The 25,465-nt window shown below is 47.2% G+C and overlaps 1 protein-coding gene across 6 annotated transcripts in view; it reads left to right on the top strand.

The window, feature by feature from the left end:
* PATJ (PATJ crumbs cell polarity complex component) overlaps positions 1-25,465 on the top strand; it is a 1,201,300-nt gene that overhangs the window by 938,970 nt on the left and 236,865 nt on the right. For all 6 annotated transcript variants that reach the window (XM_069232550.1, XM_069232545.1, XM_069232547.1 and 3 more), the window contains one exon: positions 15,104-15,187. In XM_069232550.1, coding sequence (XP_069088651.1) covers positions 15,104-15,187 — 84 coding nt within the window. The remainder of the gene's footprint in view (positions 1-15,103; positions 15,188-25,465) is intronic.

The following is a 25,465-nucleotide window of genomic DNA, read 5'->3' as shown; positions in this document are numbered from 1 at the left end:
GGAACTTTGAATTAGAGCAATAAAATATACAGTTTTTGTTAAAATGGCAATAAGATATTTTAAAAGTGGACACAGTGCAAAAATCAACAGTTCCTGGGGGAGGTAAGTAAAGGTTAGATTGTGAGGTAAGTAAGACACTTAAAAGTCTCAGTTCCTGGGCATAGGCAGCCCACCGTTGGGGGGTTCAAGGCAACCCCAAAGTTACCACACCAGCAGCTCAGGGCTGGTCAGGCGCAGAGGTCAAAGAGGTACCCAACACGCATAGGCGCCCATGGAGAACGGGGGTGCTCCGGTTCATGTCTGCCAGCAGGTAAGTACCCGCGTCCTCTGGGGGAAAACCAGAGGGGGTTTGTAGAGCCCTGGGGGGGGGGGGAGACGACACAAGTAGGCACACAAAACACACCCTCAGCTGCACAGGGGCGGGCGAGTGCAGTGTGCATAGCAGGCATCGGGTTTTAGATAGGTTTCAATGGTGGGACCCGGGGGTCACTCTAGCGGTGCAGGCAGGCACAGGGGGGGATTCTCAGGACAGCCACCACCTGGGCTAGGCAGAGGGTTGCCTGGGGGTCACTCTTGCACTAAGGTTCGGTTCCTTCAGGTCCTGGGGGCTGCTGGGTGCAGTGCTTGGTCCAGGCGTTGGGTCCCTTGTTACAGTCAGTCGCAGTCAGGGGGAGCCTCTGGGTTCTCTCTGCAGGCGTCGCTGTGGGGGACCGGGGGGGTCGTCTCAGGCTAATCACTGGGTTGCAGTCACCGGGGAGTCCTCCCTGTGGTGTTGGTTCTCTGGATCTCGAGCCGGGGGAGTTGGGTGCAGAGTGTGAAATCTCATGCTTCCGGCGGGAAGAATGAGTTCTTTAAAAGTTGCTTCATTGTTGCAAAGATGTTGCTGTTGTTGAGCAGAGCCGCTGCTCATGGGAGTTTCTTGGTCCTGGGGGTCAGGGCAGTCCTCTGAGGCTTCAGAGGTCGCTGGTCCCTGTTGGATGCGTCGCTGGTTGCAGGTTTTTGACTCTGTAGACAGGCTGGTAGGGCTGGGGCCAAAGCAGTTGCCGTCCGTCATCTCTGCAGGCATGTAGGTCAGCAGTCCTTCTTTGTAGTTCAGGTTGCAGGAATCTGGTTTCCTCGGTTCTTGGGTGCCCCTAAATACTAGATTTAGGGGTGTGTTTAGGTCTGGGAGGGCAGTAGCCAATGGCTACTGTCCTGGAGGGTGGCTACACCCTCTTTGTGCCTCTTCCCTGAGGGGAGGGGGGCACATCCCTAATCCTATTGGGGGAATCCTCCAAAACAAAGATGGAGGATTTCTAAAGGCACGTGTCACCTCAGCTCAGGGCTCCTTAGGGGCTGTCCTGACTGGTGGGTGACTCCTCCTTGTTTTCCTTATTATCTCCTCCAGCCTTGCCGCCAAAAGTGGGGGCAGTGGCCGGAGGGGCGGGCGTCTCCACTAGCTGGGATGCCCTGGGGCGCTGTAACAAAGGGGGTGAGCCTTTGAGGCTCACCGCTAGGTGTTACAGTTCCTGCAGGGAGAGGTGTGAAGCACCTCCACCCAGTTCAGGCTTTGTTCCTGGCCACAGAATGACAAAGGCACTCTCCCCATGTGGCCAGCAACTCGTCTGGTTGTGGCAGGCTGGCAGAAACTGGTCAGCCCCACACTAAAAGTCGGGTTGGTATTCAGGGGACATTTCTAAGATGCCCTCTGGGTGCATTTTACATTAAATTGCACACTGGCATCAGTGTGTATTTATTGTTCTGAGAAGTTTGATACCAAACTTCTCAGATTTCAGTGTAGCCATTATGGAACTGTGGAGTTCGTGTTTGACAAACTCCCAGACCATATACTCTTATGGCTACCCTGCACTTACAATGTCTAAGGTTTTGCTTAGACACTGTAGGGGCATAATGATCATGCACATATGCCCTCACCTGTGGTATAGTGCACCCTGCCTTAGGGCTGTAAGGCCTGCTAGAGGGGTGACCTACCTATGCCACAGGCAGTGTGAGGTTGGCATGGCACTCTGAGGGGAGTGCCATGTCGACTTAGTCTTTTTCTCCCCACTAGCACACACAAGCTGTGAGTCAGTGTGCATGTGCTGAGTGAGGGGTCCCCAGGGTGGCATAAGACATGCTGCAGCCCTTAAATACCTTCCCTAGCATCAAGGCTCTTGGTACCAGGGGTACAAGTTACAAGGGACTTATCTGAGTGCCAGGGCTGTGCCAATTGTGGAAGCAAATGTACAGTTTAGGGAAAGAACACTGGTGCTGGGGCCTGGTTAGCAGGGTCCCAGCACACTTTCAATCAAAACTTAGCATCAGCAAATGCAAAAAGTCAGGGGGTAACCATGCCAAGGAGGCATTTCCTTATAAAAGAGGACCACAGATACCAAATGCCCCAGACTGTGTTGAGAAGTGACACCAGTCCTTTGGCATAATTCTGTTTTTCGCCTTCATTCTGATATCAATTAAGGCAGCCTTCAAACAATTATGGAAGGCTCCTGCTTGTTTCCAACAAGGATAATACGGCGCTTCAGACAAAGGCCCCTGAGAGAATCCAAGCGGGGTGTGACGGGCCGATCACAGCATTGCGGCCCCAGTGCCCCAGGGGTACTGAGTACTCTGATTGGCTTCACCCGGAAGCCCTTGCGGAGCGGCCCAATGATGAACACTTTCCAGAGCACTCTGGGCCCCAATTGTCCGCACGGGGATGCATTCTGGCATCAGGGCACAGCAGAGGAGGAGGAAGAAGACCAACAGGACCCTTTTTCGACAACGAATGACTCCTGTGGATGCAGCGACCAGCAGCGGCCCAAAGGACACGACACCAGCGGGATCTCCGCGACCCCAGGATCGGAAGACCAGGAGGCGAAGACATCACCAATCCGACCACGCTCTGGGAAGAGCGTGGCCTTCGCAGGTACAGTCCCACAGAGGACAGTGCTACCGAGTAAAAGGGATTAGGCAGGAGGCAGGAGGTGGAAGAAGGGAGAACAAGAAAAGGGCAGAAAGTAACCGACAGTAAATCCTATCGTGCGCAAAACATCATTAAGTATTTGTGTGACAACAAGCAAAGGCATTATTAAGGCGACAGAAGACCTAGTTTTTTATTTATTTTTTATTTTTTCCTAAATTTCTGGTTTAGCTGAAGGTTATCTTTCAAGTATGTGCCCATTTTGAGAAAATCCACAAGTATTGAAAGAAAGGACCAGCAAACAAGGAAGGGACTCGGACAGAGAAAAGGGGACAAATCAGCAGAAAATAAGAGAGCCAGAACAACAACCAGAGATAATGGAGAAGGAAGAACAAAGGCGAGAAAAGTCATGGGCTAGCAGAAGCTAGCTACAAACCAGAACCACATCAGATACAATAAGATCTAGAGCAGAGGAACAAGGGCCAGAGGACTAGAAACAGGAAGAGAGAGGAAAGAGAAACCAGTGAAGATAATAAAGAAAAGGAAAGAGAGAAACCTCTTACCCGTACTCCAAACACTGTTTTTTTCCTTCTTATACCCACGTGTGCCTCCTGAGACTCCACCTGGAAAGAAGAAAACGAGAGACGAGGAAAACCCTGTGAATATCAAATACCAAAACCAAGGAACCCCATAAAGACTACATCTTACGCTTCATTGATACCATATAATAAAGATACATTTGTATAGCACTGCTGCTTACGTGTCCTCCTTACGGTACCCTGCCACACCGGGCTTCCAGTGGAGTCCCTGGAGCCCATGCTTATGGCCTTTGAGAAACTTCACAGGGCAGTGTAGGTAAATTGCATGAAGAGGAGCTGTGGTAGGACCTGTTGGTCTCCCTTCCCCCCCTCAAACATGAATGATAGGTAACGTGAGCTGTCTGACCAGGAGGCAATTGACACTGAAGTTGAGGCATTTGTGGGCTTGGTCCTTTATAGTTACGTTCCTTGAGAAGTATAGGAAGGCCCCCAAGAGGGTTAGGTACTGGTACAAATGCTAGACAAATTGTCAGACTTGTCTGGGCCCCAAAAGGGGAGTATGAACATGGCTGAAGTGGCTAAGTTATCTGGTGCACAGCTGCTCCTGAAATTATCTTCTTATTGGCCCAGCAGCCCATCTGTCTGCTTGGGAATGGCAGCTGTTGATTACCAATGAGAACAGGCAACTCATTCGGTTGAGGATTGATCCAAATTTGGTGGAAGGTCCGGACATGATGGGCAGCCTATTTGGTGCCACTTTCATATGGGACATGGTGAAATGTATGCTGACATTTACTGCACTGGGCAGAACACAGTTATCCCTAAAGAAGGTTTTGCCGCTATGGTTTTTTGCTCAGTTGGATGTAGCAAGAGGTACTCCTCCAGCGAATCAGCTGAATGTCATCGCAAGGACAGAAGTTTAGAAGAGAAGGATGGCCAGACTAACGATTCATCTCATCTCTCCAAAAAGAGCCATGTCTGAAGGAGCCAGTTCAATAGAGATGGCATTAGAGGCACCACAAACATTCCAGGTAAGATTCCTATCTTTGTCCCTTTTAAAGCTAAGTGGAAGCATTGCAGAATGTCTATTCAACTGGTAGAATACTTCTTCAGGCACTTGTGGTCTTCAGACTGTTCAGGGATTCAGAGTAGCATTTTTCAGCACCACAATTTTCTGGTAACCTTGTACAATCAGTAAGACAGCAATCCATCATTTTTCCAGTCAAATTGTTGACCTTGTTACAATAGGAGGTGTCTAACCTTGAGTCTCTTTTCTCCATCTATAGTGTTTCCTCAGCTATCTGTTCCTAGTCAAGGAGAAAGGATATGGTGTCAGATCCATTGGGAGATACAGTGAATTCAACAGATGACAGGTCTACAGATACTACAAGATTAAGTGCATCCATATTCTCATAGCCCTCTTGAAACAGAGCAGTTGGATGGTACAGCTGGATCTAAAAGGTGCCTACCTTTCCATCTCCATTTTCATACCCCACAGCTTATTCTAAAAGATCCTTTGGGGAACAGTTGTGGGACTTCCAAGCCCTATTTGGCATATTTTTCACCCCTTGTTGGTTTTCCAAGGTGCTAAGACTGGACGCTGCCTGGCATAATCAAACTAATTGTGTCTTGACAACATAATTGTCAGAGAAATACTCTTGTTTCAGATTCTGTCTACAATTCAGCTTCGGTAGGGCCAAGGATTATTGATAAATCAAGAACAATTTCAACTGCCACCAAAATAGAAAATTAAATTATTGGGCTTTCCATTAGACTGAGAGACTTGAGTATTGCAGCTCCCACCGAAGAAGGTGAAGGTCTTAATAAAGCAACTTGAACAGATGCTGAAATAAGATAAGGTCTCACTCAGAATACTTGGCATAGAAATCAGATTGTTTACCTCTGCCACTCAAGTCATCTTCCTAAGGCGACTTTATTATAGAGCCCTGCACTGGTTAACAATGCAATGTTCCGCCCACTGTATTATGACAGCCCAATCCGCCACCTTTTCTGGGGTGGTACCAATGACATCAAAAGCTTAGCGGAAACACTGCACAGAAGGGAAACGACTCACTATTGGAGACTCAAGGAAGAACCACGCCGCCATGGACCCCGAACTGCAGATCCTCCCAATGCTTTTCTATGTCCTGCTCCACCACAAACACCACCGACGGTGAAGACTACCACGGTGAGTACAGCCGCCTAGCACACAGGGGAGAGGGGGAGGAAAAAGACAGTGACACACACACACAACACCATACACACAAGCAGATGCAGTAACATAACATATTTGCCCCATACCCCTTAGAAATAATGCAAGGACCACAGAAATAGATGAAAGGGAGTGTATTAATATAAATATAGTAGAAATACAAAAATTCAATCTAAAAGTATATACATAAGTACAAACAAGGGACACTGCCCAGTCCTCAATGTGCGTGGGCCACAGGGCCACATTACAAAGTGCAAGGCCCCACTTGACTCCTGCAACAACACAGAGAGAACACTGCAGGGGCATAAGTTCGAAAATAGGCAGGCACCTCAGGGGAACGGGGGGGGTCACCTCAGCTGGCAGATGGAACAACACCACTGGTCCAGGAGGGGGTAACATGCCCTATGCTTGGTCCTGGGGAGTGCATGGCCACAGTCTCTCAAGTGGATGGCTTGCTCACATGCTCTGGAGGGGGCAACATGCCCTGTGTTTGGTCCTGGGGAGTGCAAGGCCACAGTCTCTCAAGTGGGTGACTTGCCCACATGCTGTAGAGGGGGCAACATGCCCTGTGCCTGGTCCTGGGGAGTGCAAGGCCACAGTCTCTCAAGTGGGTGACTTGCCCATATGCTCTGGAGGGGGCAACATGCCCTGTGCTTGGTCCTGGGGAGTGCAAGGTCACAGTCTCTCAAGTGGGTGTCTTCACCACTGGATTTGGAGGGGGTACTGTGCCCTGTGATCTTCATCCTGGAGAGGATGGGTGAGTGGGTGCCATAACCACTGGTTCTGGAGGGGTCATCGTGCCCTGTGATCTTCATCCTGGAGAGTATGGGGTGAGTGAGTGCCATACCCACTGGTTCTGGAGGGGGCATCGTGCCCTGTGATGCACATCTTGGGGAGTGCAAGGTCACAGTCTCTCAGGTGGGTGTCATACCCACAGGATTTGCAGGAGGCAGGCCGCACAACAGCCCATGATCGCAGGACTACAGACTGTCCGCCAGCGGTGACGGCTGCTAAGTGGTGGTGGTGCTGCTGCTTGTGGTAGTGGGGGGATGCTCCTGTCCATCCCCTGCAGCCTCGGACGGCTGGCCACTGTTGATGCTGGTGGTGGTGCTGCTGCTGCTGCTGGTGGTGGCGGGGAGAAACTCCTGCCCATCGCCTGCAGCCTCGGATGGCTGCCCACTGCTGGTGGTGGTGGTGGTGCTGATGCTGCTGGGGGTGGGGGGAGACTCCTGTCCTCCTTGCAGCCTTGGACGGCTGCACCGCCATGGTTGGTGGTGGGGGCGCCACTGAGTCCCAGCACCAGGTTCCTTGTCCTTTCTGCCTGTTGGTGCAGGCCCCTTGCCCTTCCTGGCAGCAGCTGGGGATTCCTCCTTCCCCTTCCTGGCAGCAGCTGGGGGTGACACCTTGACCTTCCTAGCAGCAACTGAGGAGGGTCCTTGCCCTTCCTGGCAGCACTTGGGGCAGGCACCCTTTCCGTGTGGCTGGCTGGTGGCCTGGATCCTTTACTACCACGAGTTGCTGTGGACACTACTGGGCCCATGGACTGGGTGGCTGAGATGCTTGCCTGGGGTTTTACACACCCTAGCCAGACTTGAAGGACGGGGGCGAGGGGTAGGGAAGAGGTCAATGGTTGAGAAGAAAAGCTGCTTAGGGACATTGGGGCGGGAAGAGGGAGAAGGTCTGGGAGTGGAGGAAGGAGGAGTGGTTGTAGGGGGTGTCTGTCTGCCGTGTTTGGGTGCAGGTGCATGGGTAGATGCTGTTGTGAGGTGGATGGCTGTTGGGTGTCTGAGTGCTTCTGCTCTTGTACTTTGAGGGGGGGGTGACGGGGACATGTGAATGGATGTTGGGGTGGTAACTGCCAGTGAGGTGTGTTTTCTGAAAAGTGTGCTGGTGCTGGAGGTAGTGGATGAGGATGTTGTGCATGCAGATTTAAGTGTAGATGCAACTGGGAGGGAGGTGGAGGACGAGGAGGAGGGGGCTACAGTGGAGGCAGTGGATGTTGATATGTCTGCATCTAGATGGTGTTTGTGTGAGTGCCTGTGGGATGATGTGTGGTACTTGTGTTTGCCATGTCCACTCTTGTGTGTTGTCCTGTGGGCATGCTTGTCTGCCTGTGTGCTTGGGATAGGTTGGGGTTGAGGGGAATGGGATTGGGCAGAGGAAGTTGGAGGGGGGAGGGTGGAAACAGGGACAATAGCTGCCATCAGAGAGGAGGCCAGAGCCTGGATTGATCTCTGTTGGGCCGCCAAGCCAGTGTGAATGCCCTCCAGAAATACATTGGTCTGTTGCATTTGGGCTGCCAGCCCATAGATGGCATTCACAATGGTTGACTGCCCAACAGAGATGGATCTCAGGAGGTCAATAGCCTCCTCACTCAGGGCAGCAGGGCTCACTGGGGCAGGGCCTGAGGTGCCTGGGGCGAAGGAGATGTCCCACCTCCTGGGTGAGCGGGCACGGGCAACTCGATGAGGGGCTGCTGGGAGGGCGGTGCTGGTACGGGGGTGGTGGCTGTACCTGGGGTGGGCACAGAGGTGTCTGCCACCACCAGGGAGCTTCCATCGGACGAGGTATCCGTGTTCAAACTGTCCCCTCCAGTCTCCGCCGTGGTGCTCCCCTCGCCCTCTGTCCCACTGGTGTCCTCAGCGTCGGTGGACTCTGCCGTCTGGGTCCTGTGGATGCAGCTCCCTCCGTCACCAATGCCTCTGCTCCTCCACCAGATGATGCACATAAGGACAGGGTGACAAAACAAAAAGGGGGCGAAGAGACAAAGAATACACTTGGTCAATGGCTACACCAACACAAACACCACTGTTGGCATACTTACCACCCACACACACAGGGAACAGCCCTACGCACTATGCAGTGCACTACCAGTAACAATGCTAGTCACCAGGGCATGGGGAGGGACATATACCGCCAACTGCAGCATACCTGGAACCCACACAGCCCTGCCCAGTGGTGGATGCCGACTAGCTAGGTTGTAGGAATTTCACATCAGATCCATGCCCAACATTGTACCTACTCTGCAATGTCAGGCCTGGTCTAGGGGCACCAACAGACACACATCCCCCACCCGGATACCACCCCACCAGGCGTAAGCTGTAATGATGGGCACTGTACTCACCCCCTTGTGGCTGCTGTGATGCTCTCAAGCACCCATCCAGCTCCGGATAGCCCACCGCCAGAATTCAGGCCATCAGTGGGGTCAGGCTTAGACAGGCACCCCTTCCTCTTTGGGAGGCCATCCCCAGCTGGGCCTCCACTGTCTCAGGCCCTCCCACCATTTCAGACAGTGGGTGCTCCACCTGCCGTAGACTCCCAAGGTTCGCAATTTCTTGGTGATGGCATGCCATATACCCACACGTCCTTGGCGATGGCACGCCATATACCCTTTTTTGATAGGCGCTGACCTGCAGAGGAAATATACACAGGGAAATGTATTAGTTAGACCGTCCTGCCTGTTATACTCATGGCCCACCATAGCCCTTCCCATCCCCTTTCGCATAGACATGGCCCAGCATACATGCTGCACGCTGCCCAGGGCCCATCCACCACCCCACCGCCCCCCCCCCCCCCCCCCCCCCCACGCAAGGCTTTCACACACAGCACTCCATGCATTCATGCCCCATGTATTGTGCTCACAGTGTGGAGTCTGGAGGCCCATACATCAAGTCCATACTGGGGTAGGACCTCATCCACTAGTCTCTCCAACTCCGCCGAGGTGAAGGCAGGGGCCCTTTGGCCACACACGGGCCATGGTAGGTTCCAGACACAGGTCACAGCAGCACATGCAGGGTAGGTCCTCTCCTGTTGAACGTAAGGTAGCAAGTGATTGAACAGATAGAAAATGGAGCTGACGTCTGTGGTAGTACATACTGTCACCGCCAGTGTACATCACCTTTGCCCACTGTACCCCATTGGGCCCAATTTTATCCAATGAGGCGTTGCACGGCGGATCCCGACTGCCTCCTGCAACGGCGCACAACGTCGGTGGAATTACCCCACTTCCACGTGTCCCTCCATACAGGACAGGCGGACGTCATTTCATGAGGGGGGCAGTGCATGGAACATAACTGCGTCACAGATCACAATTGTACACACACCACATATACTACTAATACATTTAAAATTCACATCATGCATTAAACTGTAGTTGCTACAATGTACATTTTATGACCGGCTCATCACTCTTTTGCCCCATTGATTGAAACCACTTCGGATGAATAGGAGGTGGAAATATACCCCATGTACAGACCCCTGGTGGACTTGGCAACAATGGAGGCCAGGCACATTATCCTCACCTACAGTCTTGACAGGGCCACAATCACAGAGCTGTGTGCCTAATTAAAGCCTCACCTGATATCTGATATCCGTCACCCCACTGGGATCCCCCCTCTTCTGCAAGTGTTATCTGTGCTCCATTTCTTGGCAACTGGTTCTTTCCAAGTGACAGTGGGCTTGGCAGCAGGAATGTCACAGCCAATGCTCTCAATTGTGCTGACAAGAGTGTTGTCTGCCCTGATAAAACACATGTGCAGCTACATTGTTTTCCCCCAGGTGGATGATTTGCCCAAGGTGATGGCTGACTTCTATGCAATGGGACATATCCCCAACATAATTGGGGCGATTGATGGAACACATATTGCATTTGTCCCCCCTCAGCAAAATTAACAGGTCTCAGAAATCGAAAAAGTTTTCACTCGATGAATGTGAAGATGGTGTGTTTGGCGGACCAGTAGATCTCCCACGTCAATGCTGAGTATCCTGGGTCGGTGCATGATGCCTTTATCCTGAGGAATAGCAGCATCCCAAATGTGATGGCCCACCTACAGAGGCACCGTGTGTGGCTAATAGGTGAGCCCTAGTTCCCACCCAGTGGATGTTGGTATACGGGTAGGGTGTGGGCCATAAGGGATAGTGTGTGGCTAGCAGTTGTCCAATGATATTTGCAGGTGACTCAGATTACCCCAACCTATCATGGCTACTGACCCCTGTGAGGAATCCTAGGACATGGGCTGAGGAACGTTACAATGAGGCACATGGGCGAACAAGAAGGATCATTGAACGTACATTTGGCCTTCTGAAGGCCAGGTTTCGGTGCCTCCATCTGAATGGTGGATCCCTGTGCTACTTACCCAAGACGGTCTGCCAGATAATCGTGGCATGCTGCATGTTGCATAACCTTGCCTTGAGACGCCATGTGTCTTTTCTGTAGGCGGAGGAGGCTGGAGATGGCCAAGTGGCATCAGTGGACCCTGTGGACAGTGAAGATGAGGAGGCAGAGGATGAGGACAACAGATCTGCAGCGATTAGACAATACTTCCAATGACGCACAGGTAAGACGGTGTTACTTCACATTTCATTGTCAGTTTTTTGTTTCACATTGTCACTGGCAGGCTGTGATTTCCCACTTCAATGGCCACTCACTGTACCCTTTGGCAGCTCTTTTTGCAGATGTTGGTGCCCCACTATCGCTCCAGGTGTTGTCACTGCAGCCAACTACAGGTCTTTCCTATGTTAACATTACTGTACAGTTGAATTGCAATGTTTGAACCTGTTTAAACGAATATATACTTCAATCATTTGACATACTCCATACTTGTATTTTTTTCAAAGTATGTTTATTGCAATGCTATGAAGAAAAGGGAGAAGTGCAATGGGCTGGGGTGATGATGGAGGAAAGTCCAGGGTATAGTTCCAGTCTATTTGTAGCACAGGTGCTTTGTCTTAGGGTGGCATAGGAAGAGGAGCAATGGCAGTTCGAGGTGGACAGGGTGACTGAGTGGGACAGAAGGGTGACAATCAGGAGAGTGTCATTTCCTGGTGGGGGTCTTGGCAGTAGTCTCTGCCTTCTACCTGGATCACAGGGAATGTTTGTGGGGTGGTTCTCCTTCTGCAGGGGGAGGGGTCCTGGTGGCCTGTTGGTCCTGTGGCGGAGTGTCCTGTCTATTAGCGGAGGTGGAGGGCTGTTCAGTAGTCTGGCTAGTTGCAGGGGCCCGCTGGTGTGACATGGCCTCCCTCATAATATAGGCCATGTCTGCCAGCACCCCTGCAATGGTGACCAGGGTGGTGTTAATGGCCTTCAAATCCTCCCTGATCCCCTGGTACTGTCCCTCCTGCAGCTGCCTGTTCTCCTGCATGTTGTCCAGGATCTGGCCCAGTGTATCCTGGAAATGTTGGTATGCTCCCAGAATCTCGTGAGTGAAGAGTTGGTTCCCTGGGCCTGTCCTCCCCCTGGCGCACAGCAGTCCTCCCAGCTTCCCTGTTGTCCTGTTCCTCTGTCCCCTGAACCATGTGCCCACTGCCACTGACCCCAGGTCCCTGATTGTCTTGGGTTTGTGGTGTGCCCTGGGGTACCTCTAGTGGTGGACACACTGCTGATTGACGTGTCCTGGTGATAGAGGTATGGGCACGCTGAGGGGGGAGGCTCTGTGGTGGTGTGTGACTGTGGCTGGGTAACCGACTGTCCGGAGGTCCCTGATGGGCCAGGTTTGACATCCCGATCCAGGCATGCAGAGTCATTGTCATCACTGTGGGCCTCTTCTGTTGGGGGACTGGATGTTGCTGGTACCTCTTCTCCGGTGACATTGGCTGGGGTACCTGTGGGGATGTGAATGCAGTGTTATTTTTTCTGTGTGTGACATATTGTGCAAGGATGGGTTGCCCTCTGATTGTTTTTGCCCTGGCAGGTTTCACTTGTGTACGCTGGTGTATGGTGGGATGATTAGTTCTCTCTAGTGTGCATGCTTTAGTGATAGGTGTCCATGCAGGTCTTTGAGTGGTGTCCATGCATTGGTGGTGCATGCAGGGCTTGGCATTGGGATGAGTGAGATGTGATGGTGGGGTGTGTGTGAGGTGGTGGAGTGAAAGGAGTGAGGGTGAGATTGGGGATATGTGATGGCATGCAGGTAGGTGGTGATAGTAATATAGAGTTCACTGACCAGAGTCCAGTCCTCCTGCTACTCCTGCCAGGCCCTCAGGATGCATGAGTGCCAAGACCTGCTCCTCCCATGTTGTTAGTTGTGGGGGAGGAGTTGGGGGTCCACCGCCAGTGCTTCCTCTGTACAGCGAGCTGGTTTCTTGCTGCTATGGAAGGTACCTTCCCCCGTAGGTCGTTCCACCTCTTCCTGTCATCCCTTGTTCTGAGGTGCTGTCCCACGGCGTTGACCCTGTCCACGATCCTCTGCCATAGCTCCATCTTCCTAGCAATGGATATCTGCTGCACTTTTGCTCCAAATAGCTGTGGCTCTACCTGGATGATTTCCTACACCATGACCTTCAGCTCCTCCTCTGAGAATCTGGGGTGTTGTTGTGGTGCCATGGGTGTTCTGTGAGCAGTGTGGGTGAGGTTGTGTAGGGTGATGTGTTGGGGTATGTGTTGTGAGGTGCATGGGTGGTTTATAGGTGATGGTGGTATGTGGCTCTGGTTGTGTGTGTGGTCTTGCTGTCTCTCTCGGTGGCCATTGTTTGTATTTGTAAAGGGTTGTGGGTACTGTGGGACTGTGGTTGTGTATTTTATAGTGGTGTTGGTGTGGTGTGTGTATGTGTGTCAGCTGTGTGTAGTTTCAATTGTCCAAAGCAGTGTTGTTTTGTTTGAGTGTGTGTATTTTGAGCGCAGCGGTATGTACCACCAATGGTTTACCGCGGTTGAATGTGTGCTGTGGTGATTCGTGGGTCATAATATGGTGGGCGTAGTTCTATTGGCGTAACGTTGTGGGTTTTGATACCACCAGTTTATCACTGACCTTTGGTGTGGTGGACTTGTGTCTGTGGCTGAATAGTGACGGATTGCTGCGTGTGTGTCATAATATGGTGATCGGATGTCCGCGGTGGTATGATGGCGGCAGTCAGCATGTCGGTAAGTGGGATTTACCGCCAATGTCATAATGAGGGCCTAAATGTCCTCTCATATTTCCTATATAACAACATCCCCGGGGTACGCGCCCTACCTGTAATTTTCTTGTACCCGAAGTGAGAATTGCTTGAAGATAAGATGTTAGAGTTTGAATCCTTGAAGCTATAGTTCTTGAAGTTCTTGGTCTTCATCCACTGCTTCAGTGCTATCCTTTACTAATGCACCCACGTTTTCTTGGAATTTTACTTGGGTGCATCGTAATGCCAGGAAAAACTAAACTGAGTTAACAACCCCGCCGCTGCACAATGCTACAACAAAAAACAGCTTATTATTAATAACATAGGCAAAACGTAATGCATTTATCAACGCTTGTTGATAAACGCCTTTTCTTTTCTGACCACGTAACCAAACACTCCTGTACCGCCTTTATGCTTTTGAAAGAGCTAAGAACAATTCTACCCTTGATGCCCGCCAACTTTCATGAAATTACGGGGGTAGGCCTGTATTCTTGCTTTATGAACTACGGTAACTCCTTATGTGTAGGGTCTTCTCATTGCCTTTTAAATCAACTTCAAATAATTCAGAATTCCGGTGCCAGATTAATTATATGACTGAATAGGCACTCCAACCTCTAGCAACCTTTACTGTCTTCATGTGCATCCTGTAAGTGAATCTTCTCTTTTTAAGGTACTGTCTTTGTGTTAAATCAATACGTTGTACTGCTTCCCTGTACCTTGAGAAAGTATGTGTTCACTGCCGCCGCTCGCTGCACTCTGTCTGCCCATCGTCTTTGTATCCCGAAGGTATGCTGGCCTGGAATTGGTGGCAGATTGTTTTCGTTCATCGCATCCAAAGCCTGGAATGCATTAGCCCTTACCTTCAGACCTGTTCCATTCTTGTTTATCTTTTGTGAATATCTGAAAACGTATTTTGTCTCTCAAATACAGGTCTTCTGTTTCCTCTAAGTATTTTGGCGCCAGGACACCCAGTTACTCGCGTTTTTAATGCTTCATTAGTACCTAAATCAAATGAAATCTTATTATGGGATACAGAGTATTGGATGTGGAACATGGACAGACCTCGGCTTAACAGAACCCGGACACTTGTGAACTTTTGGCTTAGGCACTTCATGTCAAAAATAAGCTCCATCGCTTGTTCTGCCTTCCTCATTAGGTGCCTGATTGGCTAATGTTCTAAATTCTCTGCATCCTGGTTATCACGATTGTTTAGAAAGACCCACATAAAGGTTATTGATATGATTTAAAATGTCACGAGCCAAATATACATTTAAAGCAGTCAGGTAAAATAAATGTGTTGTTTGATACAAAAGCTTAAACAGGAGTCATGTGTAGTGGTTATTTCAAGAGCCATCTACACTTTGGAAGCAAAACGTGGTTCTGCAGGAAATTCACTTGTTAATTTCCCCACCTGTACGCGTTTTAATAGTACTTTAATAATATATTTTTTTATACTTTAGACGTTGTGTTGTCTGCATTCTGGGTAGAACAATTAATTATTTCTCAATTTTCTTGTCACACACTGTTTTCAGTTTTAATTTATTTTTACATTAAGACCCTTGCTTTCTATTTCGTGTTTGAAAGGATGCAATAGTTATACACGAAGTATATGAAGAAGGTGCAGCTGCTAGAGATGGGAGACTCTGGGCTGGCGATCAGATTCTGGAGGTAAGTGAAGTTCCGTTTTTTTACCATAATTTCATTTTATTTTCTGGCCTTAACGAAGTAGCATTATTTTGTTGTATATAGCTATCATATTTGTCCTTATGACACTCAGGCTTTCCCATAGATGATACTATTCTTATTTGTTACATAATCAACACCACGTCACATGCCAGTCAAGATTTATTTTTTAATTGTTGACTTTTTAGACCCTAGTGCCACCTGCTGGAATGACTGAAGCACTGAAGCTGTAATGTAACATATATGTGTGTGTCTGTATATATATATATATATGTGTATATTATGTATTTTATATATTACATCAGTGTAAGGCTAAGCTACTTGTGATGACAGAGACCCATGGAGTGGTAGTTTGGACATCTTGTGTTTTGGAGCTTACATTTTCTTTCTTTTTCTGGCATATTGTGGTTTTTCTTGTACCACACAGACCAAGCTGTATGTGCTAATTTTGTATTTAATGCTTACTCTATTTGTTGGAATCAATTTTGAGACATTGTACTTCAGAAGTGGAATTGCACCTGGAACGTTTCTGCCATGTCATCTTCCCATGCCAGTTGTATCTTGTATTTCCTGAAATGTCTCTGAAGGCTGGACTCCACTTTATAAGTATACCTCTGGAAAAGTACAAAAGGGGGTCGGACTGTCATTTTGAAATACTTTATAACTGCCATAGGCGAGACGACCCCCATACTGGGTGTGTCACACACGTTGGAAAAGAGTTTAATAGTTCCAGCTAGAATGCGGCATGTTATATTTTTGCCCAGAGTGCATTCAGACCAGTGGATGATAAGCACACTTGCAAAACTCATTTATTCAGTAATTAAGATCTTAGCTCCTGATTTAGAGTTTGACGGACAGGTTACTCTGTCACGTTTGTGATGGATATCCCGTCCGCTGTATTTTGATTCCCGTAAGATATAATGGGGTCCTAATACGGTAATAAGCTATTTGGTCTTGTTGAAAGTAATCCTAAAGCACAGGAAAATTGAAAGGTTAAAATGGAGTAGCATGTGCTGGGTTTTACCTTTACTTGTCCATGAAAAACAAGTTATAGTTTCAGCTACGTGCAGATATAGCCTACTCCCCTATTACCAAGTTCTTTAGTAGCCTTTATATATTTCAGAGCTCGAGGGAGCCTCTTTGGAGTGCGCTGACCTTGAGTATCTTCAGTACACCCTTTAAGTAAGATTACAGTACACTTTACCCGAGAGGTAGGTGGCACACTTCGATAAGGGTCTTGGACATGGTTATTATTCATTATACCCGTTTTGTAGCAAGATGTGTGCTCCTCCGTGCCATGTAAGAATATGTGACGAAACGGGAGGACCCTTGCGTAGTCCTGGAAAGTGCAGTCAGGGAGTACAGATGGTGTACTAGGAAAGACTTTCCTGTAAGTGTTGCTGGTGGACCCAGAGTTATAGAGATTCTAGGAGGTTGTTTGACAATCCTGTGGTGCCCATCATTCAACCCTGGTAGTAATAGGTATGTGTCTGTGATGTGACCAGATTTTTTGAGGTAGAGGAAGTGAGTGTTCTGGAAGATGTGTCCTGGGAATATGTTAGGCTTTTGTGAATGATGTGTTCCACGTAGCGCCTCCATTGTAATCCTAGCGCCCAGCTAGTAGCCACTTTAGTGTTATGTTATCAGGGACTTTTCCCACTCGCAACCTTGTCAGATCCCTGTTGGCCCTTTAGCAAGCGCAGGTATGTTCCATCTTACCAGGCTGAACAGGAAGACAGGATAAGTTTTGACCCACATATCTGTTTCAACTTCTCTTGAGAGAATTTGCATTAAGCATATAACAAAACCTGCCAGAGGCTGTCGTGCATGTTAATTTATTGTTGAAAATTAATGGCAACTTTTCGCCCCAAGTGTACATACACGAGCCCACAGTTGTTTTTAAAGCTTTATTTGAAGCCGATTGTTGTACAGAATATATATAGACAAAATTATTATCACAGATATCAAATCAGTCACAGTAAACACAAACGCGCAGAATTTAAAAATTATGAAAGTGGACTACATAAGTTAAAGTACTTTTTTAATACTCCTACGTGTCTAATTGTAGCATCAAAAGCCTGACGTTCAGTTAAGGTTCAGTATTCATATGTTATCATCACAGACTCGCACCTGAACTTAATTTAGTTTCCAGTCCTTAGCCTGTCTCCAAGAGAAGGCTGAGATATGTCTCCGTAGTTAAGATTGGGATCAGACAATGGCCTTGCCGTAGCTCCACGGAGAACAGCACTGCTCATCCTGGAAGCCAAACTCTCTCGCTTTCTCGTCGAGCAGGCTGCGAACAATCAATTTATATCATTCATGCTTTTTATTTCAGGAAAAATCAGTCTCCTGATTCATGATATTAGGTGGAAATTGAAGTGAGGATTCACTTTCATATCCACATTAAAGCTATTATGCCTGTCTCCGTATCATGCATTTAAACAACTAAATGAATATATGAAATAGAAGCCTGCAAAAAAATATAGCAACGTAACACTCATCGTTAAATGATAAGAAACAGAAACGCAAATGAGTTAGTGAGTGTTGACAAATGAACAGTGACTAATGCCGCCCAAGGACGCGACATGTAAATAAGCAATGCCCAATATAAGGTAATGTGAGCTAAAATTATATGAAATAAGGGTTTAAAAAGGTAGTTATTGACTTTATCATTGTAACAGAGCAATGTGTTCGCCTTTTTTAGATTTGTTACTCATTTAAACAACTGGCAGGCCAGCTTAAAGTCTGTCCTGATCGTCAAGTTTTGAACAGGGGAAGGCTCATTCCAGATCATGGGCGTTGTTAGTCGGAAACAAGGTCAGGTTGTGGCCATGCAAAGGTCAAAATTGTGGTCTTTTTAAATGTGTGTTATAACATCAGAGATAAAGACTCAGTATTCCAAAGTGGATCCTGCTTCACCAAGTTTTTCTAATTTCTAATGACCTGTTGGGAGTGCACTAAATATTACCAACTTGAAAGCCGTGCAGGAAGCTTTTTCACTGGTGACCCTCAAACCTCACGTTTCTCTATACCCAAACAATTCTCTCTATTTATTTTTCTGCAACTCCTCTAAACAGATAATCGTCCAGTCTTTCAGGTTACCAATTACGGGGATGGATTTGTTTGCTAGTGATGCTCTCAATGTGTCCTCCTCCCTCTCCGAGTTGCCTCAGAGGGCAGCATCTGCAAGGCTGTTCACCCACTATTGGTCCTACTTTTTCTGACCTTTGCTGTGTTTGCTAGTCAGCAGTAGCATAGTGGGTGGAGAAAATAGTGACCAAATATCAAGTACAACCCCTCTGAAATGCCTGGAGCTGTTTTTGGACTTGTTGGCACCTCTACCTGATTTACCTCCATGTACTTCAAAGCTTCAGGAGACGGTCTCTGAATATAAGCTGCTTTTTACATTCAAGCTTTGGCACCTCACTGTAGCTTTAAATATTCCATTATATGAGAATTATTAAAAGGAACAGTTAAGTTTTCAGACATGCTGTATCAAAACAGTTTTGCAATGTCTGCTTCCAGTCCATCTTTTACTCATTTCTACACTTCACTTGGGAAAAGACTTAAGTTGCAGTAACCATCTCACTATATCAAAGGTGAGACTGCAAGTTCTACCTACTGACCAATGGGGGCTTGTTCTGAGTCAAAAAACTGGGTCTAAGGTGCCTCCTCAGCTCGGCTTGTGTAGTTTGTTCAAGCAGCCAAGGACTGTCTCATGGGATGTGGTGTGAAGGTTGAGCCAGATTTGAGGTTTTTACTTTTGTGGAGAAATAGCACTTTAATAGATACCTTCAAATAATATTGTATTCATTTTAAGATCAATAGATGAGATCTCTACCTTTGGCTGTTCATGAGCCCTAATATGGGGTCATATTCCAGTATGTGTTTTGGGTGGGCTAATCACCTTTCACTGGAAAGAATTGGCTAGTCCTGTCTGATAAATGTTCAGCACCATGGATGCCTCCAGAGTTTCCCAGAGTCCTAAATGTTTTTAGCATTGAAGTGTGAGTAGGGGATGCCAGAGGAAACGCAGGTAGTGTGCTCTAGTCAGCCTCCTCAGAATTTTCTTTGTTAGTATTTTTATGAGATAAAGGCAAGCCAGTTAAGGGTATCCTAAGTTAATCAGAGTTTGTATATCTCAGTTCACGCTGGTTGTGGTGAAATAATTTTATTCTCCCGAGGCATCAGGGTTTCTCTTGGTTCTTAGGATTGAGTTGAGGGATATCCATAGGTTGACTGGGTGGATCCTGTGGTTTCTGTTACTTGCTGCTGAAATATTTGAAGTTTATTCAGCTAAGTAATAAGTTACTGGCAGCAGTTCGGATAGCCCTTTTTCTTGTCATGTCAAACCAGAGGTGTCCAAAATGGATACCACTTTGCTTTACAATTAATACTCTGAGCCAAACTTGAGAAGGCAACTGTTTCAGCACTTCCACAATATCCTTTCAAGGTTTACACCCAGCCATTATTATAACCTTTGAACACCTGGACTGATCAGCTGTCTTTGCTGATGTGGTACTCTAGCGGTAGCCTAGCACTGCAAAGACTGTTCGCCTGATCCTAGTGCCAATCAAAAGTACCAAATATAGTACTATCTTCACCTGCAAAAAAAGTTGCATCTTCAGATTGCATGATGTCTCAGAAAGCGTCCTCTGTGTTCATGAAATCCAGAAAACTGATAATTTACATAAAATCTCTGATTGTCACCTCTCCTTTTTCTTTTAAAATGACCCTCTTCTCCCTTTTCCATCCTCTGCATACCTTTTCTCTCTGAACACAATCTTCTCAAATTCAATTGCATATTTACCTTAATCTCTATCAGTGAAGTTTTCCAATTTGCACACACCTTATTTCAAAGATCACAATCTCTCCTTTTTCGATAGCCATACACCTGCAACCTAACAATACCTAATCTCCTCTAGATCATCTTTTAATCCCACCAAACAGCCTTTTGAACTCGCTTACCTCCCCATGTCCCGCCCGCTTATGATTAACACCTAACTCCTATTAATTTAATTTATCACAAAGAAAGTGGAGTTAATGCTTGAGTACACAAGACTAATACCAATAACACTAGACAGCTACTAACCTTATGTGCTGCCTGGCGTAAAGTGCTTCAGCGCCTCAGGGGTAGTAATTGCTATGCAAATTTAATCCCAATTACAATAGTATCCTTGAGGTATAGTCTGCAAAGTGTCACCAGAATTCTAGACCCAGGCTACAATTTGTGTGTGAAATTAGCACAACTCTGTTAAAACGATACTAAAGTTAATTAACATTCTAACTATCCAATATCCTTAAGATTCTAATTATACTATACCCCACTGGTGATGGTCAAACTATTTTCGCCCACTGTGGCACACTATGTACCCTGGTATCTTCTGTGTGGTAAGGGTTTACTGCAGGCTACCGGAATAGATATCTACCTTCTACCACTCCTACCTAATCAGGCCCAGAGTCCCAGTTCACTAACCCACTGGGTTAGGCTGGTGTTCAGCTTGGAAGACCTCTATGTAGCCAGTAGGATCAAAGAGGATTCGGAATGTTGCTTGATAGCTGTCGGCTTACAACCAGGCCACAGTCTCCTGAAGTGGCCTGGGCTGTATGCCATGCTGGGTGAAGGCTAGTGGGAGCCAGCACTGAATCAAGGTTTTCTCTCCACTTTAAATAAAATGGTCAGTGTTGGACCCAAGAAGCATGGTCGTCCTGCATTGCCTCCGCTTCTGATCAACTAGCTTGCACTTATATGTGCCGAGCAGAGGGGTCACTATGGGCTGAAGTTAGGTCCGTGTGGTGTCCTCGTGATTTCCCTTTGCTCGGTGGGAAGGTTCCACCTTACAGTCTGCAATCGGCCAGGTAAAGCAGCATGGCCACAATCACATCTTCAGGGTTGGTCCCAGCTTAATGGAAGAAGGCAGCAGCCAGCATTTCTGGGCCCTCAAGAAGTACTGCAAGTCAAACTGATGATTCTCTGCTGGAGTCCTTCACCTCCACACTGTAGCGATGGCACTGACACCCCACGTGGCTCTGAAACATTGGAGAGGCTTTGCACCTCAATTTCCTTATTGTATACTGGCTAAGTGTAATGTTTTTATAACAGCCTTCCCTTTGTATGGACAGAAATGGTAACTGGCAATTTCAAATTTCCAGTTTCACATAAATTAATTCCATTTGAGTTGTCCCACTGTTAAAACGGTGAAGACTAAACCTCAACATATTTGAAAAGTCGTCTCGCAGAAATGCAGCGCGTCTGTATTTGTTTACCGCTCAGTGTGCAATTCAAGAAGACAAGTAAATTGTCTTATGCAGGCCTTTCCTGGGGTCCTCAACCAGTTCTGCTGTCAGTGTAGCCCGGAAAGTTTTTTGCATTTGTATGTCCCGTTATTGGATCTTTTCCGTGGTCAAATAGTTATGCCTGTTTAGAGTTTGCCACCGGCCCAGGAACAAATGTACTTATGTTCAATAGAATTAATCAACTCGATCATTTGCACCGGTACATTCGTTGAAAATGAATGTAATACCTTCGCTCCTTAAGTTAATTGAATTTGGACATTTTCATCTGCCTACCAGTTACATGGAAATGCTGAGAGAAGCCTGAACATAATTGTACGGATCTGTTACAATTTGAAATCGATAAGATGCTGTATCAGTTGCTTCTTAAAGCAAGTCGGATTGTGTCCTAAGGTTCCTTACCTGGTTATGGCGGACATATAATGGTGGTTTAGGGCACATAAATTGGCTATTCCTGCAAACTGAGTGTAACCTTAACTTCCTTCCTCCCGGAAGCCATATTATCCAACTTTGGCAACCTTGCAAAATACCTCCATTTTTTCTGCTTACATTTTTGGGAGCAAGTCATGCATGATTCGCTTTTAATTAAAGTGTGATGCAAGGTTAAAAAGGAGGAAAGTTAGTTTATGTCACTATTACTATGTTGAGTGTCATAAATGATAAAACACATTTTCACTGATTTCAAATGCAAAACAAGAGTCTATCTTTGAGGCAAAATTATGTTTAAATTTATGAAATTAAAGTCATATATATTCACGTCAAAGTATTACGTTCTGTCGCATAAAATAAAATAAAACATCAGTGACTGTAACACATTATTTTTCTAACATTCATTTCTTCAAACTCATTTAGAGTCATCAGAAGGAGGATTACTGGCATCAAATCAGTTAATATGTTTAGCTACAGGCATGATATCGACTAAGAATCCCATAAACATGGAAAATTGTCTTTGTTTTCTTGCATGCAATAAGTATTTGGAAACCTATTAGCCATCACAAGAGCCTAGCTGTTGGCTTCTCAGTGCTTAATTTGAGCTGGTGGGGAGGACAGGCACTCTTTTTTGAGGAGTGGTACTTGTTCACCTTCATCAAAAAAATTCCTGAGAGTGAGAGAAGGAAAAACGCAAAAAGAGGAAAGACAGGGGAAGACAGACAGTAAAAACGTCACAAAGGGAAAAAGCAGGGAACTGTAAGAGTGAATTAAAGGTGCATGGAGGGTCTGGAAGTGGTTAAAGAGGTCTGAGGTGGATTCAAGGCTACTCTTCCTTGGTATTCTGAGCGCTGATAGTTAATAGGGCCGGCCACAGACTTTTGATCAGAGCTTTGGGCACTGGCATTAGGATATTACAAATTAAGCCGTGCATCAAACACACAGTACACTATAGTGGTCTGAACTAACATTACATGATTCTTTAAGCAGACTGCCTCTTTTGGGGAAACTCGCATATTTGGCATTGCCCGACTGAATTGAGGGCAATATTTCATTTGCTAACGTTGAAAGATTTGTGTTTGTCTATTTGAGAAATGCAACAAGATGTTGAGCAAATGTATTAAACAGTTCAAATAACTATATTTTTACGGATATCTTTTGGTTGTAATAGGATATTGATGCAGGGTTTGCACCGATACTCAGTCTTAAATGTGCTGAAAAAATATATAGTATGGGTGCACAAGGAGATCTAAAATGTAAGACTTTAAATAATTTATTATTGATTGGAAAAAAAATGTTTCAACACTGTAGGAAAGTACCCTCTTTTTGGCATGGTTACCTCTACCTTTTGCCTGCTGTCCGTTTGTTTTGACCGTTTTCACTGGGACCCTGCTAACCAGGACCCCAGTGACTGTGCTTTCTCCCCCTGAATTTGGTTATTTAGGACTTTGCACACCCCACAATTGGCATACTGGTGCCCCCATGTAAGTCCCTAGTATATGGTACTTAGGTACTCAGGGCATTGGGGCACCAGGGGCTCCCCATGGGCTGCAGCATGTATTGTGCACCCAGGGAAGCCCATGCAAAATGTGCCTGCAGGCCTGCCATTGCAGCTTGCGTGAAAAAGTAAATGCACCCTTTCACTACAGGTCACTGTAAATCACCCTTATGGCAGGCCCTCCTAGCTCAGAGGGCAGGGTGCAAGTATCTGTGTGTGAGGGCACCCCTGCATGAGCAGAGGTGGCCTTATGAACTCCAGCTCCATTTTCCTGGACTTCGTAAGTGCAGGGAAGCCATTTTACCCATGTACTAGACACAGGTCACTACCTATGTCCAGCTATACAATGGTAACTCCAAACCTGGGCATGTTTGGTATAAAACATGTCTGAATCATACCCCAATACTGTTACCAGTATTGGCTGTATGATTCCATGCACTCTGGGGGCTTCTTAGAGGACCCTTATCATTGCTCCTACCAGTCTCCTGAGGTTTTCAGGGGTAGCCCACGCTGCTGCCACCCCACAGACAGGTTTCTTGCCTTCTGCTGCTTAGCCAGCTCAAGCAGAGGAAGGTAGAACAAAGGATTTCCTTTGAGAGAGGGAGGCAACACCCTCTCCCTTTGGAAATAGGTGTTACATGGTTTGAGAGGGGTAGCCTCCCCAAGCCACTGTATGCTTTGAAGGGCACATTTGGTGCCCTCATTGCATAAACCGGTTTGCATCAGTCCAGAGACCCCCGGCCCCTGCTCTAGCACGGAAGTGGACAATGGAAAGGGGAGTAACCACCTCCCTGTCCATCACCACCCCAGGGGTGGTGCCCAGAGCTCCTCCAGGTGACCACTTGATTCTGCCATCTTGAATCCAAGATGGGTAGAGGCCCCTGGGAGCATCTGAGTGGCCAAGTCAGCGAGTTGAAGTCACAGCCCCCTCCTTATAGGTGGTCACCCTGCTAGGTGACCAATCCCCCTTCCTGGGCAATTTAGAGTCTCCCTCCAGGGTGGAGATTCGACATGCAAGATTCCAGCAGGACTCCTCTGCATGGTTTACTTCATCTTCTGGCCACTGGGGCTGCAACTGGACCCTCCAGGAACCAACAATCTGCAACTCCAGCGATGACTCCGCTCTGCATCATTGTTTCTCCGGCTCCTTCCAGCAACTGGAACATTTCCCTGGCTGTGCATCCTCGAGGGCAACAAGCCTTCAGCCTGCACAAGAAGCAAGAAGGAGTCTCCCTTGGAGTGAAGGAGTCACTCCCTTGCGCAGGCACCAACTGCAACAATGACCAGCTGCGTGGATCCTCTCTCCTCCAGAACTGTGTGAATCATGCATCACGTGTGGTGGTCTGAAGTGGTCCCCTTGGTCCTCTCTACCAGCTATCCAACTTGGGAGACGGTAAGCCCTTGCACCATAGGTGCTCACCACACACCAGGCCAGCTTCCTACAAACACTAAAGTGTGCACCCCCAGCATTGAAAGGGTTAAGTATATTAACAACCCATGTTTCCAGGCACAAAGGTTTTGGTACTTTCTTGTATTTATTGGGAACTCAGTTCTAGGAGGCAATAAAGTCAAGTGGACTACTTTGAGCGCAATGAGAACTCTGTAGCCTCTCATTCTACACTACTGGAAGCCTTTAAGGTGGTGATAAGAGGAGTTTGCATAACAAAACAAGCAGAGGTGCTGAGAGCTCCAATATTTTGAACACTGCAGCTCCTCCTTATTTGCAGCTACTATAAGCAAACTAAGCAAATATGACAAGGCGGCACCAAGGGAATCTCATTATCTGGGAAAAGAAGCTTGTCCTATGCACCATTGGAAGGGAGACAGAACTGGTAAGACCTTGGCCAATTTGCTGTGCAGACCTTGGGCTAGTGATTAGGTGTTGAATTACAGGGTGATCAGTTACAGGAACATCTTGGAACTGCAGCAGTGCAGAAGGAGATGATAACCTTTTTTCCACTCTCTACATGTAGGAAGTTAGCTCTGTATAAACCTTCTCAAAGTGCGAGATAGTGTGCACAGTGTCCAATGGTTCCCCTTAG

This window comes from Pleurodeles waltl, chromosome 4_2 (assembly GCF_031143425.1).
Source record: "Pleurodeles waltl isolate 20211129_DDA chromosome 4_2, aPleWal1.hap1.20221129, whole genome shotgun sequence".
NCBI classification, from domain to species: domain Eukaryota; kingdom Metazoa; phylum Chordata; class Amphibia; order Caudata; family Salamandridae; genus Pleurodeles; species Pleurodeles waltl.
Note: the sequence above shows the minus strand (reverse complement) of the source record. Positions and strands in the feature narration are given on the sequence as shown.